The sequence below is a fragment of the Calliphora vicina genome, chromosome 4 (genome assembly GCF_958450345.1).
Source record: "Calliphora vicina chromosome 4, idCalVici1.1, whole genome shotgun sequence".
Taxonomy (NCBI): Eukaryota; Metazoa; Arthropoda; class Insecta; order Diptera; family Calliphoridae; genus Calliphora; species Calliphora vicina.
The window spans coordinates 6,046,953-6,065,744 of record NC_088783.1 but is presented as its reverse complement, the minus strand read 5'-3'; the positions used below and the strand labels follow the sequence as shown (position 1 = coordinate 6,065,744).

The 18,792-nt window shown below is 28.7% G+C and overlaps 3 protein-coding genes across 3 annotated transcripts in view; 1 reads left to right on the top strand and 2 right to left on the bottom strand.

The window, feature by feature from the left end:
• baz (bazooka) overlaps positions 1-3,586 on the bottom strand; it is a 111,164-nt gene extending 107,578 nt beyond the window's left edge. Inside the window, exon 1 of the mRNA XM_065510345.1 lies at positions 2,084-3,586. Within this exon, the coding sequence (XP_065366417.1) occupies positions 2,084-2,203 (120 nt within the window). The 5' untranslated portion in view covers positions 2,204-3,586. The remainder of the gene's footprint in view (positions 1-2,083) is intronic.
• Positions 3,587-3,846: 260 nt separating this feature from the next.
• Positions 3,847-7,679, top strand: LOC135957026 (uncharacterized). Its single transcript, XM_065507683.1, has 2 exons — positions 3,847-4,255; positions 7,252-7,679. The coding sequence occupies exons 1-2, from the start codon at positions 3,865-3,867 to the stop codon at positions 7,635-7,637; spliced, it is 777 nt and encodes a 258-aa protein (XP_065363755.1). The 5' UTR covers positions 3,847-3,864; the 3' UTR covers positions 7,638-7,679.
• A 294-nt stretch (positions 7,680-7,973) lies between these two features.
• Positions 7,974-10,758, bottom strand: LOC135956665 (neutral amino acid uniporter 4). Its single transcript, XM_065507216.1, has 5 exons — positions 10,599-10,758; positions 10,176-10,536; positions 9,657-10,114; positions 8,581-8,756; positions 7,974-8,506 (listed from the first exon to the last, which is right to left on the bottom strand). Exons 1-5 carry the CDS (start codon positions 10,727-10,729, stop codon positions 8,262-8,264), a joined length of 1,371 nt encoding a protein of 456 aa, XP_065363288.1. The 5' UTR covers positions 10,730-10,758; the 3' UTR covers positions 7,974-8,261.
• Positions 10,759-18,792: the final 8,034 nt, after the last annotated feature.

Sequence of the window (18,792 nt, the reverse complement as noted above, 5' to 3'; positions counted from 1 at the left end):
CAAATGCAAGATAGAGTTTTAATAACAAAGTTAGGTGAGGCCTGATAATTTTAAATGAATGTCAGGTGCATATTATGTCCTATTGACATATGTCAGTCACAGGATGATTTAGATAATATTTTAACTAAACAGATTTAAAATAAACAAAAACTACACGTTTTGCTCTTACTCAACCTGAGTATAAAAATATGATTTATACGAATCTAGAATTTTTCACACAAGTTAATGAAAAGAGCCTTGTGTTTTTGTGTGTGCAACGCAGATGTATTATTTCTAACTGGGATATTATTGAACATTACGTGTCAAGTGCAAAGAAATACTTTATAAATTTCAAAAACTCATGCTGCGAAATTTGTCCATAGGACTCAATTCAGTGGTTTTCTAAAGAAAAGAACTAGAAAAAAATAGGTATTCGAATATTTTTAAACCGAATAATATTTTATTCGTATAAATAATCGTTAAAATTTCACTAATGTTAGGAATCAATTCAGTGGTTTTTTTCAAAGAAAAACTACTAAAAAAAATATGTATTCGGATATTTTTGAACCGAATAATATTTTTTTCGTATATGTAAATTATCGTTAAAAATTCGTTGATTTTATTATTTTTTGTGAAGCAATTACATTTTAAATGAAATTGCCCACAAAATATGTTTTTATATTAATAAAATAAAATAAATATTAAAATATAAATTTAACGTAATTTATTCGTATCATAATTCCAAAAAATATTTTTTTAGAAATTTTAAAAATTTTTAAATTGCTAAGTAAATATAAAAACCTTATTAGAATAAGTAACATAAATTCGAATAATTTTTAAGCGAATAAAATTTTAATCGTTTTAGAATTCAGATGCAATTTAAGTTTTTCACTTATCTTAGTATTTTTGGTAATAAGAGTAATTTTTTTATAAAAAAAAATCTTAATCGCGTGATTCTATTAGAATAACTTTAATCGAATAATTATATTTTTTAACAAAAACTGAAGAAAAATTTTATTTTTAAATTATATAAAATTAAAAAAAAATATAAATAAATCCAAGTTAAAAATATATTTATTCGAATATATTTTATTCGAATAAATAATAGATCAAAATTTTTCACTTATTTTATAATTTTTTTAGAAAAAAATAATAAAATAAGTGAAAAAAAAAATTTAAGTCAAAAATATTTATTCGAATATATTTTCACCGAATAAAATTTTATTCGTATAAATAATAAATGAAAATGGAAATGTTTTACATATCTTATTAGTTGTTTGTAATAACAAATTCTTGCAGGTAAATATATATTCGAATAAATTTAATCGCATAAAGTTTTATTCGTATAATAAACCGAATAAAACTATATAATTATGTTTTGTTTTTTTTTAAATGGCATAACTGTTGGGACAGTTATGTTAAAAAATTATATTCGTTTCAGAAACATTTCAAATCAAATAAAATAATCGAACCCTATGAAATTTAACACATTTGAATATATTTTATAATTTAAAAAAAATATTTATTTTTCGAATATAATTTAACCGAATAATATTTGATTCGTATAACTAATAAATGAAAATTTAATTGTTTGACATATTTTATTAGCTTTTTCAATAAAAAAATTAAATTTAAATACCTACCTATATATCAGAATACATTTTATCAAATAAAATGTTTTTCATATGTATAAAACTAAAAAAAAATATTTAAATATATTTTTTAACCGAATAATATTTTATTCGTAGGTATAAATATAGATCTGTTCTGAATGTTATGAAATTGTATTAAATCAATTACCAAAAAATGTTCAGTCAATGTCTGACGGAAAATTATTTTAAACTTTTTGTATTGAAACCATTCAAAAAATATTTCAAATCTCTGATTTTCACACAATTTGTTTAAATAAATTACTATTTTACACACTTGCTCTAATTTCTCAAAAAAAAATTTCTAGGAAATCACACATGAATTACTGTCATTACTTTTATTTATTATCTTTTCTTACCTAAATACTCATTAAAACTACAACAACAATATATATGCTTGTAAATAAGAGAAAAACTAAGGTAAAATAACTGATAAGATTTATAATTTTGTTTACCTTTCCTGCTGCTTTTTTATAACGTCTTGTTGCTTCATTAATTAAATCCTTCACCAAGAGATTTCCATCGCCACAAGGCACTAAAATGCGTGTGTCACCAAAACAAACGGTGACTTTCATGTTGGCAAAACTCACGTTTTTCTTACTTTCTTTTTCAAAACAATAATAAAATAAAATTCACAAATACAACAACACAAATTAAAAGCAAGGCGACTGAAGAAAAATCACACTTAAGTGTATGATGGAATTGAGTTTATTGTTGTTGTAGTAACAAAATCTTATTATTATTATTATTTATTTAATTTGTATTATTATTTCTTTTCACTTGATTCTTTTGCTTTATCTTTTTTTTATTGAAAACTATTATCAATTTTTCTTTGAAATTGCATTCACATCAAACGTATGGCGTATACTAGGTTAGTAATAAAGTTGCTGTTGAGCTGTTGTTGTTGTCATCGTTAGAAAAATAATCAACGTAAAAAAGCAGCTGCATTGTTGTTAAGAATTTTTTTAGTGGTTCTTATTGCTGTTTGCAGTTGTTTGTTTTTGTTGTTGTTCTTTAATACAGCACAGGGTTGTTATTACGAATTAGTAATAAACTAGTAAAGGGAGTTTGCGTGTACATGTTTGTGTGAGTTTGTGTACATGACTGAGAGCGAAAAGAGAGTTTTTTCTTTAAAATTAAAGGACACTTGATCAATAGGGAATTTTTGTTCACTTTATTTATTAACAGCACACTTGTTAGAAAGAGACCACAATACAAAACGAATTTTATTAACAAAATTGTACCAAAATTTAGTGATCCTCTAATAAAGATAATAAATTTTTATGGTTTGCTATTGTATAAATTTATTGTATTTAATTTATTTAAACTTAGGCTGGCTTTGTGTTGTTGTTGGAGTTGTTAATGCTTTGTGTATTTTTGTTTCTAATGATTCACTTTTTGTTCACAGAATTATTTTGAGGAATGTTTGGGAAGAAAAAAAAACTTAAAACACGCACTTTAACGATTTCGTTAACATTTTTACCTACCTAGGTAGGTATATTGTTAATAAATTTACGCAATTGATTTCTTCCAATAATTATTTATTAAACTATCATGATTTTTTTCATCAACATTAATTATGTTGCTTTTTTTTATTTGTTTCATTACTCAAACTCTAAACTTGTTTTTCTTATTTTTGTTGTTGTTGTAGTTTTTGCACTTTGTTTTAGCACTGTATTAAGTCGTTGGTTGTTGTAAATTCTTTTAGATTTCGTTGTTTGTTTAATTTCTAAAATAATTATTTATATATCGTTGAATTATTGTTAATATAATTTTGTTTATAATTACATATTTCGTTAATTTCCTAAATTTTAATTGTTTGTTTTAGTTACTCTTATTTTTTTGTTATAATTTCTACATTTTTAATGAAACACTAACGCGCGCGCTCTTTCTTTTAACGACTTTACACGTTCATGTCAACAACTCGTTTGTCGTGTAACGTATTTTTTCGATTTTGTTTTGTTAGTTTTTTTCTTGTTTTGCTTACCTGTACTTTTTCATTCGTGTAGTTTTGTCGCTTACGGTGTTGTATTTCTCATAAAATAAACTTTGGCTACTCTTTACAAAAATAATAATTAACAACACACCCTGTTAATTGAGAAATCTAGGCAACTCTAAACAACTACACGTGAATAGAAATGTCAAATTAGTTTGTTTTGTTTTCTTTGAGCTGCTTAAAATTATTAAAAAAAATATTTTAAAATCCTAAAATAATTACGAGAAAATACAATTTAAAATGTCTGTCAAAATAAAAAAACAAAAGAAGACTAAGGGTAGTTTAAATAAATCCCTGAAAAAAGATGAAACAACCACAAATTTAAACGAAACAGTTTTAAGTGATAAAGAGGAAGAAGCTGTCGGAGAAATTGTTGCTGATAAAAATGAAGAAGTAGATGATGGCTCCGGCTTGGCTCATGAAAGTCCTGTGGAAGAAGATGATGACGATGATATGGATTTGGGTAGTTTACGTAAATCCGGCTTAGAAAAAATCAAAAAGAAACGCAAGAAGGGCATTATTTATGTATCCAACATACCCAAACACATGAATGTTACACGCATCAGAGAGTTTTTAGGAGAATATGGTAAAATTGGACGTGTATATTTGCAACCGGAAAAATTACCAGGAGGTAAGAATATATAAAGTTAAGAATTGTGGTTTATTTTATAATCTTAGTTTAATTTAATGTGGTTTCAACAAAATAGTTTCCGCTGCAATTTTAATTAATAGATAACTGAAAAAGACTATTTTTATAAGTTTCACCATGAATAATGGTAGGGGTATTCCGTTTGTAATTTCTACATTTTGTATGTGCGACCACTAAAGTCGATATAGACATGTCCTTCAGCCAGTTTAAATCAACTTTCCAAATACCCCAAATACATACTTGATTGATACATCAGTATATCGGGTGTAGTCTTTGTACAGGTTATATTTAAATAGTCCTACAAGTGGCTGAGTTAGTTATAACTCATAGATATAAAATCGACTACCTCGATTTGTGATCTATATCTTGTTTACTAACTCATTAACAAACAAAATATGGCTTTATAATGATAGGTATTTCAAAGACCTTTCCAACAGCGTATACAATGGATCAAAATGTAGTGAATTTAGCCATAGCCGTCTGTTGAAATCAACTTTTCGATGTACAAAATTGATACATCAATATACCAGGTATAGTCCCTGTTCAGTTGCTATAAATCGGATAAGTTCGGATAAATAGCCAAGATATAAGCGAAAACAACGACTAGCCAGATTTTTGAACTATTTTTGATCCATAGGCAATATGAATATTTAATGATAGGCATTTCAAAGACGTTTTCATCGTCATATATAATTTTTTGTTTCACCCCAAATTTTTTTTCAAAAAATAGGTTTTCACATGGTACAATGGGTTTTCAAATTTTATTTTAAAGTATACTTTGGTGAAAAAATACATATCTCTCTTGTTATTAGTTATTACTTGTTAGGCTTTTTTATATTACTGTGAATAAATAAATAAAAAAATAAATAAATATTTTTTTGGTCAAAACATTTCTTTATCAAATTGGAATATCCCCTTTGTGTATGGCTTTAAAATGCGGTATTTACAATAGATGGTGTATCTTTTGAACGCGGTTTTTCTTTTTTTATAACTTATATCTCATTTTGAAGGGTACAAATCTGTCATTTATTCTCACTTCGTTATTAAACATTTTGTGCCAAGCGTCATATGCGGGAAGTTTTACTTTACTTCTTTAATTTGAAAAAAAGTCGCTGCTCACCAAACGTTTTCAACGTGTGAGAGATGGTTTGTGCGGTTCAGAAGTGGTGATTTTGACACGGAGGAAAAATATCGCCCAGCCCATCCAAAAAAAAACAAGATTTCGAGGCATTACTCGATGAATATTGTTGTCAAACCCAACAAGAGCAATCATAATCATTGGGATCTTCACAAGCATCAATTTTAAAACGTTTGCGAGCAAGATTCATCTAAAAGACCCACAGACCACGAATGACGATTTTTCATGTCCGAAATGATGCTTGAACGCTATAAAATAAAATTATTTATGCACCGAATCATTACTTGCGATAAAAAATGGACCCATTACAATAATCCGAAGCGTAAGCAAATCGACACCTAACCAACATTTTAGTGAATATATGTATCAGAACCACATGTGGTTTCGTAGGTTATCAGAGGTCTTCGGAAAACCTGTTAAAAAAAAATAGTTTAAATACAGTGACGGACAATACAATAGAATCACTACATATGAATTCGATTAAAGCGGTAAAACTACAAAATTTGATTTCAAAATGTAAAATTTGTTCATTATATATTAATGCTCATAACGTAAGCAATAAATAGAAAAAAACAAAATAAAAAATAACACATTCTTATGTTAAAAACGATGTCAAATCTAAAAGACTAAATAAAATATGCGACATTCAAATAGAATCATTCAGTCTTAAAATGATTAAAAATAAAAAATCATCATAAGAATTCGTTGTTTTCTTAATATTTTGTTGCATATCAATTATTTCTAATAACAGCATCAAATCTTTTGGGGATTGAATTTAACAAACTTTCGCATGTAGATCGGGAAATTGCATACCATATTTCCTGAATTTTCTGCCAAAGTTCTTCCTTGTTTTTCAATTTTTCAAGTCCGAGTTTGTCTTTTACTATTTTCCATAGGATTTAAGTCTGGTTGTTGAGACGGCCATTCCATAACATGAATTTTGTTATATAAAAACCATTTTTTGGCAAGACCTGACGTGTGCTTTGGGTCATTATCTTGCTGGAAGAGCCATTTTAAGGGCATATTCCATTCTGCATGTGGCTTTATAACATTCTCCAAAATATTTACATACAAGTGCTTATCCATATTTTCTTTAATCCAATAAATTGGACCAATGCAATACCAAGAAAAGCATCCCCATATAATAATATTTCCCCAACCATGTTTAAACGTTTTTGATTTTTGCCATTTTTTGGACGTCTAACCCATGTCTTATCATCACTACCAATTAAATTAATGGTCGTTTCGTCCTTCCACAACACATTTTGCCACTTTTTTATATTTTCTGGCCCACACCAATCCTTATGATTGCTCCTGGTTTTAAATGAAATATTGGTAGTGATTCTATTGTAATGTCCGTCACTGTAAATATATTAAATTTGTCACTTCTTCCCAAAATATTGGCTCTATTAATAAATTTCCCCAAAACATTAATATTTTCAAAAAAAATTTATGGAAAATATGTTTGCACCTAATATTTGTTATACACACAGACTGTATGATTCAGAGAAAACTGTTAAGATATTTAAATACTTTGCAATTAAATTTTAATTGTTTTTAAGCCACAACTTAATACATTTCTTAACAAAATTTAAAATCTAGATTAAAATATATAAAAACAGGTTTAAATTTTCCATAAAAATTTCCTACTGTATTGTTTAGAAAATTATTTATTTTTATATGTAAATACATGTTAATTGTTTACAGTTCGATATGAGTAATAGAGTTTAACTAAATTTATATTTTATTTAAATACATAACGTCATAAATCCGAATTATTTACTATTGTTTAGCTATTTAACAAATTGTTTAAAATATGTACATATTTATATAATTCCAGGTCCTGATAAAAAGAAGAAAAAGCGTAAACCCTTTGCCCGCCACTTCACTGAAGGTTGGGTGGAGTTTGAGTCAAAACGTGTGGCCAAACAAATTGTACCTTTATTAAATAATAAACAAATTTCCTCACGTAAGAAGTCACAATTCTTCGATTATCTATGGAGCATGAAGTACTTACCACGTTTCAAATGGTGCCATCTTACCGAACGCATGAACTACGAAACGGCCGTTCATAAACAACGTCTGATGACAGAGGTCTCACAGGCACGCAAAGAAGCCACATTCTTCCAAAATAATTTGGATAAAAGTGAATTTATTAAGAAAAAAGAAAAGAATAAGCAAAAAATGGAAGAGAAAAAATTAAAGAAACAACAGGGAGAAGTGTAAATAAATAAGGAAATAAAAACAAATCGAAATGTGAATATTAAATTAGTGAATCAATGCAAACAGAGAAAAGTATAATTAAATTTCTCACAAATATGCAATAAATTTTTGCGCTCAATAAAACATTTACAATACATATGAATGTATTAGTATTACCAATGCTGACAAATTCAAGAACAAGTTGTACTTGAACTAATGCTTGATTTGGGGCTCAATAAAACAAGATTTTGCCATGGCAGTTGTTTAAATGTTATGGCTTTTAGTAATGTCAGTTTAGAATTTAACAAAGGCCATTCATTACAAATGCCTCTAGAAAAAAAATAAATAAAACTCAGTTACTTGTAATTTGTTTCAATAAAGTCTTAATAACTTTTAAATGTATTTATAAACTTAGGTATTGAGATTTATTTTTATCTTTACATATAATACTTATTAAACCAGTTTAAATTAATTTTTTTTAAAAACGACAAGTAAATACACTACACATAATCAAACTTAAATAACAAAAAATAATATACAATATAAATTTTTTTTAACAAAATAGTAGTAGTAGTAGTAAAATATCATTAACAATTTATATACAAATAGAGAGAAGTAATACTTATTTTTTTTATATTAAAAGCTAACTTATTCCTTAAATTCCTTTACGATTTCATTAATACTTTCATAGGTTCCAGTGATAATGCCCAAAACTGCTATGGCCAAGATTAACATATTTTTCAAAAACACCCAGGTATTCAAACCCTTGGGTCTTTGAGCTCTAATGGCAAAATCTACAAAAACTGGGAAAACAAAGGCCAAAGCAGTGGAGCAGAAAGCACCAATTAGTGATATGAACAAATGCAATTTGGGCACCAATAAAGCAACACCAACTGTTGGAAAATAATGAAAAAATTAATTAGTTTCGTTTGAATCAAATATTTAAGTAAGGTATTATTGTACTTACAGGTTAGTAAAACCATGATGAATCTTAAAATGACTTGAATCGTAATGGGATATTTTTGTGCACTGGTTGAACTTTGTTTCATGGGTGGCCAGATGATTCTAATCATTATAAAGAATTGAATGGGATAGCCAAAGAATACACCCAGAGCGGCGGCGATTTTAACAACTTGGGATAATCTAAAATTAAATTTGAAATGAGTTTTAATTATTATTAATAGTTATTAAGGGATATTTATAATAATTTTCTTATTTTAATATAGCTTCTTTGATAGGGAAAGCGTTTTTTAAAGATTGTAGCTTTTTTAACTTGATTTGGACCTTAAACCCAAAATGCTGGTTCTATCTTTACTTTTCGTATGTACCTCTCTATTTTATTTAAATGTTTACCCTATATACAGTTTTAAGGCATGTTTCACGATGTCTAAAGAAAAATGATTCGAATAAATTTGTATGAAAACTATTCGAAAGAATTTTAAAAACTGAGTGTTTTTCATACAAATTTTTTCGACTCATTTTTCTTTCGACATCGTGGAACAGGCAGTTAATTTGAGTTATTTTTTACCAGTTTGGTTTTAGTGTAATCAGAGCTTCGAATTAATTAAACTTAATACATTGAAATCTTAATTAAGAATTAAAAATTTCAAAATTCCACAAAATCTTTGAAATTCTTTAGCTTTATTCATAGGCTTTTTCTCATGAATTAGGTTTTTGACAACAACATAGAGCGGAAACTCTCCTATCATAGACCTAACTCAGTTGTCAAAAACCTAAGTGGTGTGAATGTATTAGTGGAAAAAACTATTATATATTGAGTATTTTTTTTTGTTTTTGTTATTTTCTAGTTTCCGCTCTTTGTGTATTTCTTCGATATTGTCAAACAAAAATACAAAAAATCATTTGTCTGATATCAGACATATACTACAAGAAAATACATAGACTTATGTTTTTGACTATTACGTCTCGTCTGTTACCCTATGACTTCGATCCTCATTATTTGTCCCATTGACTCAAAACTTTCAAAATATTTCTTTCAATATTTTAGATTTATAAATTTCATAAAATAATTTATATACTTACGTATTATTTGGATCCAAATTCAAGGTAATACTGCCCTGAACATCTTCGCCCCATTTAAGATAACTGATAAAACCGGTTATAATGAAAATCGTGGTAATGCCCACCATTGTAATATTCAAAACGCCATAGCGACTGTTGAATTTTTCCGGATGCTTCATGGCATTGCGTAGGGGTAAAATCAAGGCAACACCTTCAAAGGAAAATAGAGCAGTGCCAAAGAACAAAGACATTTGGGGGCCATTAGTAAATAAATGTCTCTCGGCTGGTGAGGGCATTGGTCCACTGGATAGTGCTATACTGAGCGTGGCTACCATACCAAAGATTAGAGAAAAACTGGCTATGGCCGACACGGGTGAAATATATTTAAGATTGGTCAGTAGAGAAGGCAGCATAGCGGGTAGTAAACATAATAGCATGGTAAGATTGAAACTTATACTATAGCCATATGATTCTAAAATCTGGAAAGGGAAAAAGAGTTTTACATTTGTTTAATACTAAAAATTTGAATTCTTCACCTACCTGATGCAAATTTTCGGTTACAAACACAAAATAAATTGAACAGAAACCAAATTGTGTCACACACAAAAACGTTTCCACCATAACTCTCATAATTTTGCCCAAACGTCTGAACGGCCTGGGACCATATTCAAAACACTTCTCTACCGTATCGGGATAATCATAAAATGTGGCGCCCTTAGTACGTTCCACTGCCAATATGGAGCCAGCAATTAACATTTGTTCACAATGAACACATATCACAGCTATTATGGGTAAAAATATAGCGGCGCCAGCCAAGCCACCATTTCTAAAACAATCACCCATGGCAAACAGACCAGCACCCACGCTGCCCTTAAATAAGTGTATAGCAGTTTCCATATTGCTATACAAATATTAAATTATTTTATTTACAATAATAAAAACTGAAGTTGTTTAATAACTTACCTGGTTCTATGGCTTTTCTTTGTTGTGGCTTCTACATCTTCGGTTTCATTAGCGGCCTCTCGGGCTTTTGGTGTTTGTAATTCTAAAGGGCTTTCAGTCTTTGGACTTGGTAAAACTTCTGGTAGACCCATGTTTGTTTGTGTGTTTTAAAGGTATCACAGTTTATGTTTAATTATGTATGTATGTTATTTGTTAATAATTAAAAATGTAGTTTATTTTTTTTATTAAAGTAAAATTATAAATTAGGACCAGCCTTTAAACATTTATGTCGACTAAAACGATACAAATAAAGAAGTTAAATAAATTAGTTAGAAAGAGTCAAACGCTGGCAACTGATTTAATAACAGTAAACCGTTAACGGTATTTATATGGTTATAAGGTATTCTATGGTTATGTTTAAATAGAAATCTAAACGATTAATTAACATTTGCAGAGAATTTAAGGAATCTAATCAGTGCTATGAAAACATGTTTTTTGCTCCATTAACTTTTTGAGATTCCTATCATTTGTTTTCAATATGAAATTATATCTTAAGTGTTTGCAATCGCCAACTTGGGAACTAAATCTTTCCAAGCTGTTTTCATTTTGTATCTGTCATTCACTTAAATGCTAAATAATAACTGATAATCGTCCTACGATTAAAACAATTGAATAAGTAATTTCTATTTGATTGTCAAAATCAAATTGAAGACGTCAGCAGCAAAAACTTCAACATTGCATTTGGTTGGTATTTAATCATGACAACCAATGCAATCGGTTGCAAAAATCAGACGCCTGAATTGTTTGTTTTAAGATAAGATAGCAAGTAAATAAATTAATGGCTGCACAATTAACAGATAATTTAATTATTGATTCTATGTTTTATGTAAATTATAAATAAATAACAATAGAAACTCAGTTGACATAATAATTACGATTTCAATAACCATATTTGTCACCCCAGTCTAAAATTGTTTTGTCACAACAGAAAAGTTCGGTCATAAAGACGTTTTGATTTGCAATAAATTCGGTTATCATCACCAATTCTATTTTCTCTATGCGACAAAGCCAAATTTTTATTTAAAACTTAAATAAATTATTAAGATGATTAACATTTAAACATCTAAGGATATTCATATTTAGAGATAATAATGACAATAATCAGGCCTGTCACACATTTTGTTCGGAATGGTTTCAATTCCGTAGATACAATTCCGATCGATTTCGTTTTAGGTTCTTCTGATTCCGTGTAATTTATTAATTCGAAAAATATTTAATAATTCATTATTTCTGTACTATAATTTGAACAGCGTTTTTTATATTAAAACACAAGTAGGTTTTTGGTACAGAAGTGGATTAAACATTTTTTGAAAAACAAATAATTACAAGTAAATATCAATTCCACTTTGAAAACTGAAAGTGGTTTCATTCCGAAAGAAATTTTTGTTTTACTTTTTCTGAAGAAGCAAAATACGGAATTAATTCCACTTTCAATCGGAATGGAATTCTGTGACAGGCCTGATAAATACTAGGATATTCAATCGATTAACCTTTAATCGGTTAACCGATTAATTTTTGTCGGTTAACTGTTCGAATAATTTCAAATTGCCGATTTTCAAATAACAAATAAACCGATTAATTTGTGTCGATTAACCGATTAACCGAAATTTCTTTTTTTGCACTTTATATAGAAATATAGTTTTAAACACTCAAATTGTATGTCTTAACTCATGAACATTCCCTTTTAACAATAGTTTTCCAAAACTGAAACTAAGGAATTTGAAAATGACATTTTTTCTACAATGTTCTATGATAAAATAAACTTTGTCCAAATGAGTCGGATGACATTACAGAAACGAGTCTTTTATCAGAACTTAAAAAAAAACTATTAAGAGTATTCAAATCTAAAAAAATTAGAAAAAACTAAAAAAAAGAACTAAGAAATTGAATATTCTTTATCATGCCTTACTTTTGATTTTTCCAACATCGACAATCAGTGACAGAGTTTTTTCCAAGTCAACTTTTATTAAAACTAAAGAAAAAATCATTTAAAAGGAAAACATTTAAATTAATTTCTTTAGTTTAAAGATTTTTTCAGAAGATCTCACTAAAATCCTAAAAAAACTCACATTTGTATAAAAAGGATTGTTGAATTGTTATGTTTTGTTTGTTTTTCAGTTTAAAATTAAAATAGAAATTATTCGGTTAATCGAATAATTTAAAATTAACCGATTATTAACCGAAATCAAAACCCCGATTAATTATTTGCTCGATTAACCGATTAAACCAGAAACCCGATTAATTGAATACCCTAATAAATACACATAGATCGGAAACTCTCCTGTTAAACACCTAACTCAATTGTCAACTTGCTTGTATATTGTCACAATGTCCTAATATTTCACGAAACAAATTCAGGTTAAAAAATATTTTTTCCAATTTTCACCCATTGCTGGTCTAACTTACTATGGTCTTACATATATACGTCGTTGCAAAGGTCTTTGAAATATGTATCATTAGATATCCAATGGATATTATCCATATTGTCTATATTAATGACGCAGTCATCCAGATATAGTAAAAAATGGGTCAAAAATCGAGGTTGTCCTGGTGTTTTCTTTATATCTCAGCCATTTGTGGACCGATTTTCTCGATTTTAAATAGCATTCTGGAGATATTGATCTATGAATCGTGTATGTCAGTTATTTGGGGCGTTCGGAAAGTTGATTTCAACAGACAGACGGACATGGCTTAATCGACTCCGCTATCTATAAGGATCCAGAATATATATACTTTATAGGGTCGGAAAATTATATTGTGGAACTTACAAACGGAATGACAAACTTATATATACCCTTCTCACGAAGGTGAAGGGTATAAAAAATTAATGACTCCAATTTATATATTTGGACAGTTGACACGTATGAGCTCTTTGTTGTGCAGATAGAAGTCATTTATACACCCCATGTAAACTAGCAAGAAGTCAATTGTCACTTAAGTGTCTTTAAGTAACCTAGAGTTCATAAGTAACGACTACTGTGCTGTGCGATCGTATTATTATTTTGGTAGATATTAACGATATTTAGATTTCTACTTTTTTCTTGTTTTTTCTTTTCATGCTTTTTAACATTTTGATCCAATAAATCTAAATTATAAAGATTATCAAAATATTAATAAAATATTAATATTAAGATTTAATTGAGGTTTAAGCTAAGTTTAACCAAAACAAAGTTAATCTTTATCCCTCAAACGAGTCTTTAATATAAGTTTTTAAACACAACACTGAACCAACCATTCGATTATCACAACAATTTTTAATTTAAATTCATTTTTAAAAACGTGACTTTTTTGGAATGCTGTTCCAATTAATCTAAATTATAAAGCAGCTTATCAAATGATGAATAAAAACATTTCAAATTTAAACTAAGTTTAACCAAAACAAAGTTAATCCTTATCCCATAAACGAGTCTTTAATATAAGTTTTTAAATACACACCGAACCAACCATTCGATTATCACAATAATTGTTTATTTAAATTAATTTAAAAAAACGTGACTTTTATTGAATTTATAAACACTCATAGTATAATTAATAACAATAATAACCATTAATAAATAGTTTTCACTTTAAACATGTTTTAATTACAGTTTATTTTGCCGTTATAAAAGTTATAAAAATTTACCATAAATATGTAAATTAAACCATTTAATTAGTTTAACTAAATTTCAAAGGATTTTAAGTGTAACGATCCTTTTAGAATTTTAAATGCATCACTTGACTTAAACGTTGTGCACACGACAATGTTTCATTTAACACTAATTTTCACAATTAACTTTTTGAATTTGGTAAAATCACTCACAAATTGATATTTAGTGTTAAAATCCGCTTAAGGTACGAGTATGTTTTTTTACTTTTATCTACTCCGCGCTGATATTAGGTCACTTTACTTCGAGTACCTTAAAATATTCAATACAATCTAAGATTATGGTAATTTATACACCCTACAGAACAGCTAGGTAGTGATTGACAGGATTGGTAACATGTGGGAGGAAATTTATAAAGCATCCATTTGATGCAAGAAATATTTTAATATTTATAATTTGTTCCTTTAATTCTAATATATTCCTATCTTTTTTAAAACATTTAGAAATCCTGGTGAAACTACGACTCGTCCGGATCAATTATCATCCATATCTTCAAACAAAAAATTATTGATCATTTTTAACGATCTCCATTCATCGTAATGCGAGCTCCGGCTTCATTTTTGAAGAAATAAGTTCCGACGATATCACCAGCGTGTAAACCGCACCAAACGTGCACTGAAATGAGCCTTATCGCTGAACACAATTTGGCCATAAAACAATCGTCTATAAGATGCGCAAATCGATGACTGATTTTCAAATTGATTAGCGTTGTTGAAGCAGCATTCTATTAATGATGATCATAAATGTCAAAAAGTGAGCGCATTATGACAGTTAACTCTTTCGTAATAAGTTCTATCTGGCTGAAACAAGTTGTACAAAAAATCGGCAGCTCTGTTATTACAGATTTTTGGATTCGAAATCTTGAAATAAACATCCAAAACTGAAATTACTTTAAAATAAGAGTTTCATATAACACATACAACTTCATACCTAAACATACCCATTGTAGAGCACCAATAGTCCACCCTCCACCTGTCAATTACATATGTGGAAAAAAACCTAACTAAATTTTTTGTCATCAACAGTATTCAGTCACTTCAACCTCAGATAAGATTAAGCCAAACTACATACTACATATGAGTGTTTTTTCCAAAATTTGTTTTCCTCTTTGATTTTAATAAGAAATTGTATTGTAATTTTCTTGTTAACCCCTAATAGCCTTGTTGAACTGATTCGATTAGCCGCACACAGATTTGATAAGATTTGGCAACGACGCATCCATCAATAAACGATTAGAGCTAACGTAAACATTGACGTGACGTAGCACTTTACCTTTAAACGCTAAACCGAAAACAGTTGATTAGAAATGAAAACAAATCATAAACATAAATTTTATAGTTTGGGGAAAAATGATAAAGTAATAAAGTTTAAATATCAACTACTTATTTAGAAGTTTAATATGTTTATAGCGTGTATCAATTAGAAACTTAAGAGGCGTTAAGATTTAATTGATGTTTTTATTAAGTGACTGGTTAAAATCTTTAAATTGTGATAAGCAATTTAGTCATTTATGTACTTGTATGTTGATCAAAAGATCTAGAATAGGAACTTTTGTATGATCTTTTGCACGTCTGTCTAAATAACAGCTGATATCAACTTTTAGAAAACTCCCGATAATATGGGGACTTACATACATATACATATCGTTAGTTCAGTGTGCAAACGTGCTTTGAATAATTATTATATACAACAACTTTAAGGAAAAGATCAGACTTTCAATACATTTCATAGCGAAAGGCATCGTCACGATTTACCAATGTTTTAGATAAGAATTTTAAAAGGTTCTGGTTCCACTTATACTTCACTACTACTTATTTCCAAAGTGAACCAACCAGGAAGCGTCTTAGATTCATCATTGATATCTCATCTAAACACGAGAGGAAGGGCGTTCCACAATAAGTGAGACACAGTCTCCTCCTCTTCTTCGTTATGATAGTTTCTACAGTAATCGTTAAACCGTAGGCCCAGTATGTATGTAATAAAGAAAACAATCACCCCTATCGCGAATCAATATTTCACATGAAATATTTTCCTTTTTTCGTTCATCAACTATGTTCACGTGAAAAAATTAGATGGAATTTTTTTTTTTTTTATTCTCAAAATTTATGACAAGGGTACGTAACCAAAACGCCAGGGTATACCACACGATTTAAGTAAGTCCCTAGTCGACCTATATCTTCATATAGGAAGCTGGAACGCTTAAAAGACTCCACGATATGAGTTTTAATTGGTACTCCACCAGTAACGAAGAGTTTTAATGGTCTCCACCAGGGTTTATCACATTAAAAGACACGCGGTTGGTGCAAACGACGTAAAACAGGAACCGTTATACGAAGCCTTACATCACACACGTGCCAGAGTGATACGCAAAATTGTCGAAGGCAAAAAACTAAAACGGGCCTGATTGCACTTAAAAAATAATTGCAATGACGCGCGAGTAGTTAATCAACCCATACCTACTTTACGACAGATGGAATTTTGTAAACATTAAACAGCTGTTACGAACAAAATTAACTATTGTGAATGAAAAGTTCATGGGAATATCACGATTGCAATTTTCCCATCGAGGGAAATGGATATTTCATGGAAACGAAATTTCACATGTTATTGCCGATAGGGGTGAATTAGTCTTATTTGCTCACGACGGAATTCCGTAAGTAGATTTGTTTTTCAGACGCGCCAGGTCGACCTCGCGATAGCACAGGTGTATCCATTGGTCCTCCTGCTTTTGGCCAATTTGTCTGCTATACAATTACCCTGATTTCTATCCTGTCCATATAAGCGTTATCCTAGAATATCTCGCTATCTCATTTAGGGATACTCTCAAGAATTTTGGAAATATTGATTTTTTTTTCCTTATTGATTTAAAAAAATACAATTCTGAAAATATCGAGTAGTTACTTTTCGATATTGAGTACCGGGAAAAATAGACAGTATTGTGTACAGAGTACCCAAATACTCCATACTTTTACACCACTACTACTGGAGTTGCTGGACCGGGTTCTAAAAAAAGCGATGGGTTTTATAGGGGACGAAACTGTTACCCCATTGATACTCTCGAACATCGTCGGAACGTATGCTGAAGTCATCTTTGGGACATTTGAAGTCAATTGAACCTATTGATTATGGAATATTAAAGTGTCAAGTACCTAACAAAATCCAATAGAATTTGAATTATTTCAAGGATTTTACAGTTCGATTAAACTCTTATAATTTCTTTATCAGTTTGCAAAATTATAAACCCAATTTTGTTTGTTCTCAAGACATTAAGTAAAAAGATTAGTTATCATTTCACATTAAATGTTGTCCTTCCAGATATAAATGTATCAAAGAGCTCTTCAATTAAAATGAGACTATTAAACCGATAAATAATCATGGCTATTCCTGTTCTCGCTTCACCATTCACCCTATTTTTTAAAGCATAATTTCAATAATATAAAATAAAATTTCGAAAATTATATAATTAATATTAAAAAAATCACGTGTAAACATTTATAATTAGAAATTCTGAGAAAATTAGATACTATTGTTGTAATTATGCTTTCAAAAATAAGGTAAATGGTGAAAGTGAGAACAGGAATAACCCTGAATGAAAACTTGCTAAAATGCAAGTCTAATGTATCGTCCCAAAATTAAACTATTTCGATATAACATTGTTAACTCATAATTAGCGAATTATTTTCTGCATCTTAGTATTCCTAAATTAATTTTTTAAGAAGTTTTGTATTGCAAAATATGCAAATTGTATACTCTGTAAAACTCTGTCACATGTTCATTAAAATTACTTATTGAAATACAAAAATATATATGATTAACACGACATTTGTTTAAAATAAAACTTAAACGTGCCTTCGAAATCGTTAAGGTCTATTGTTTGATTTTTATTTTGTTGAAATTTATTAAACTGAAAAAGTATTTATTTCAAAACGTAAAAAAAAACATGTATGTAATACAATTAGAATGAATACAGAACAAAATACGTTTTAAAACAAAATTCGGTTCATTAGCCATATAAATAAAACCTGTACTATGTGTGTACTTCCCCCCACCCACTGTCCACAATTGATGATTCGTTAAATGTTTACGAACGTAACGTTTATTTTAAAATAAAATCAAATTTTGAAATTGATTCTTAAGCGGCAGTGATTTGGATGAAAAAAAACTGCATATATGTTTTAATTGTATGATTAATATCATCCAGTTAATTGCAGCTGATAAAACACAGTTTGCATTTTGTTTTTGGTTAAATAATAATTTTATATTTTGTTTTGGCAACAGCATAATTGTTTACTAAAGTTCTTACAAAAAAACAATGAGATTAAGGTAAATAAATAATGCTTGGCAAATAGTTTAAAATTTTTAAGTTTTTTGTTTATAACAAAAAAAATAAGAAAAAAATAATCTTGGTTATTTAGTCAGTCAAAACAAGTCGTAATGTTATTATTTGGCTGGTGACTCTCCACTAACTATGAGACGATATAGCGATAATAATTTTATAGCAGTTTGAGTTT

What these genes read in the sequence shown, in the direction of transcription:
- LOC135957026 (XM_065507683.1), top strand. Translation starts at nt 3,865, where the DNA reads ATGTCTGTCAAAATAAAAAAACAAAAGAAGACTAAGGGTAGTTTAAAT. An exon ending in ACCGGAAAAATTACCAGGAG is followed by an intron (nt 4,256 to 7,251) that starts GTAAGAATATAT and finishes ATATAATTCCAG; the next exon opens with GTCCTGATAAAAAGAAGAAA.
- LOC135956665 (XM_065507216.1), bottom strand. Translation starts at nt 10,729, where the DNA reads ATGGGTCTACCAGAAGTTTTACCAAGTCCAAAGACTGAAAGCCCTTTA. An exon ending in AAGAAAAGCCATAGAACCAG is followed by an intron (nt 10,537 to 10,598) that starts GTAAGTTATTAA and finishes ATATTTGTATAG; the next exon opens with CAATATGGAAACTGCTATAC. An exon ending in TAACCGAAAATTTGCATCAG is followed by an intron (nt 10,115 to 10,175) that starts GTAGGTGAAGAA and finishes TTCCCTTTCCAG; the next exon opens with ATTTTAGAATCATATGGCTA.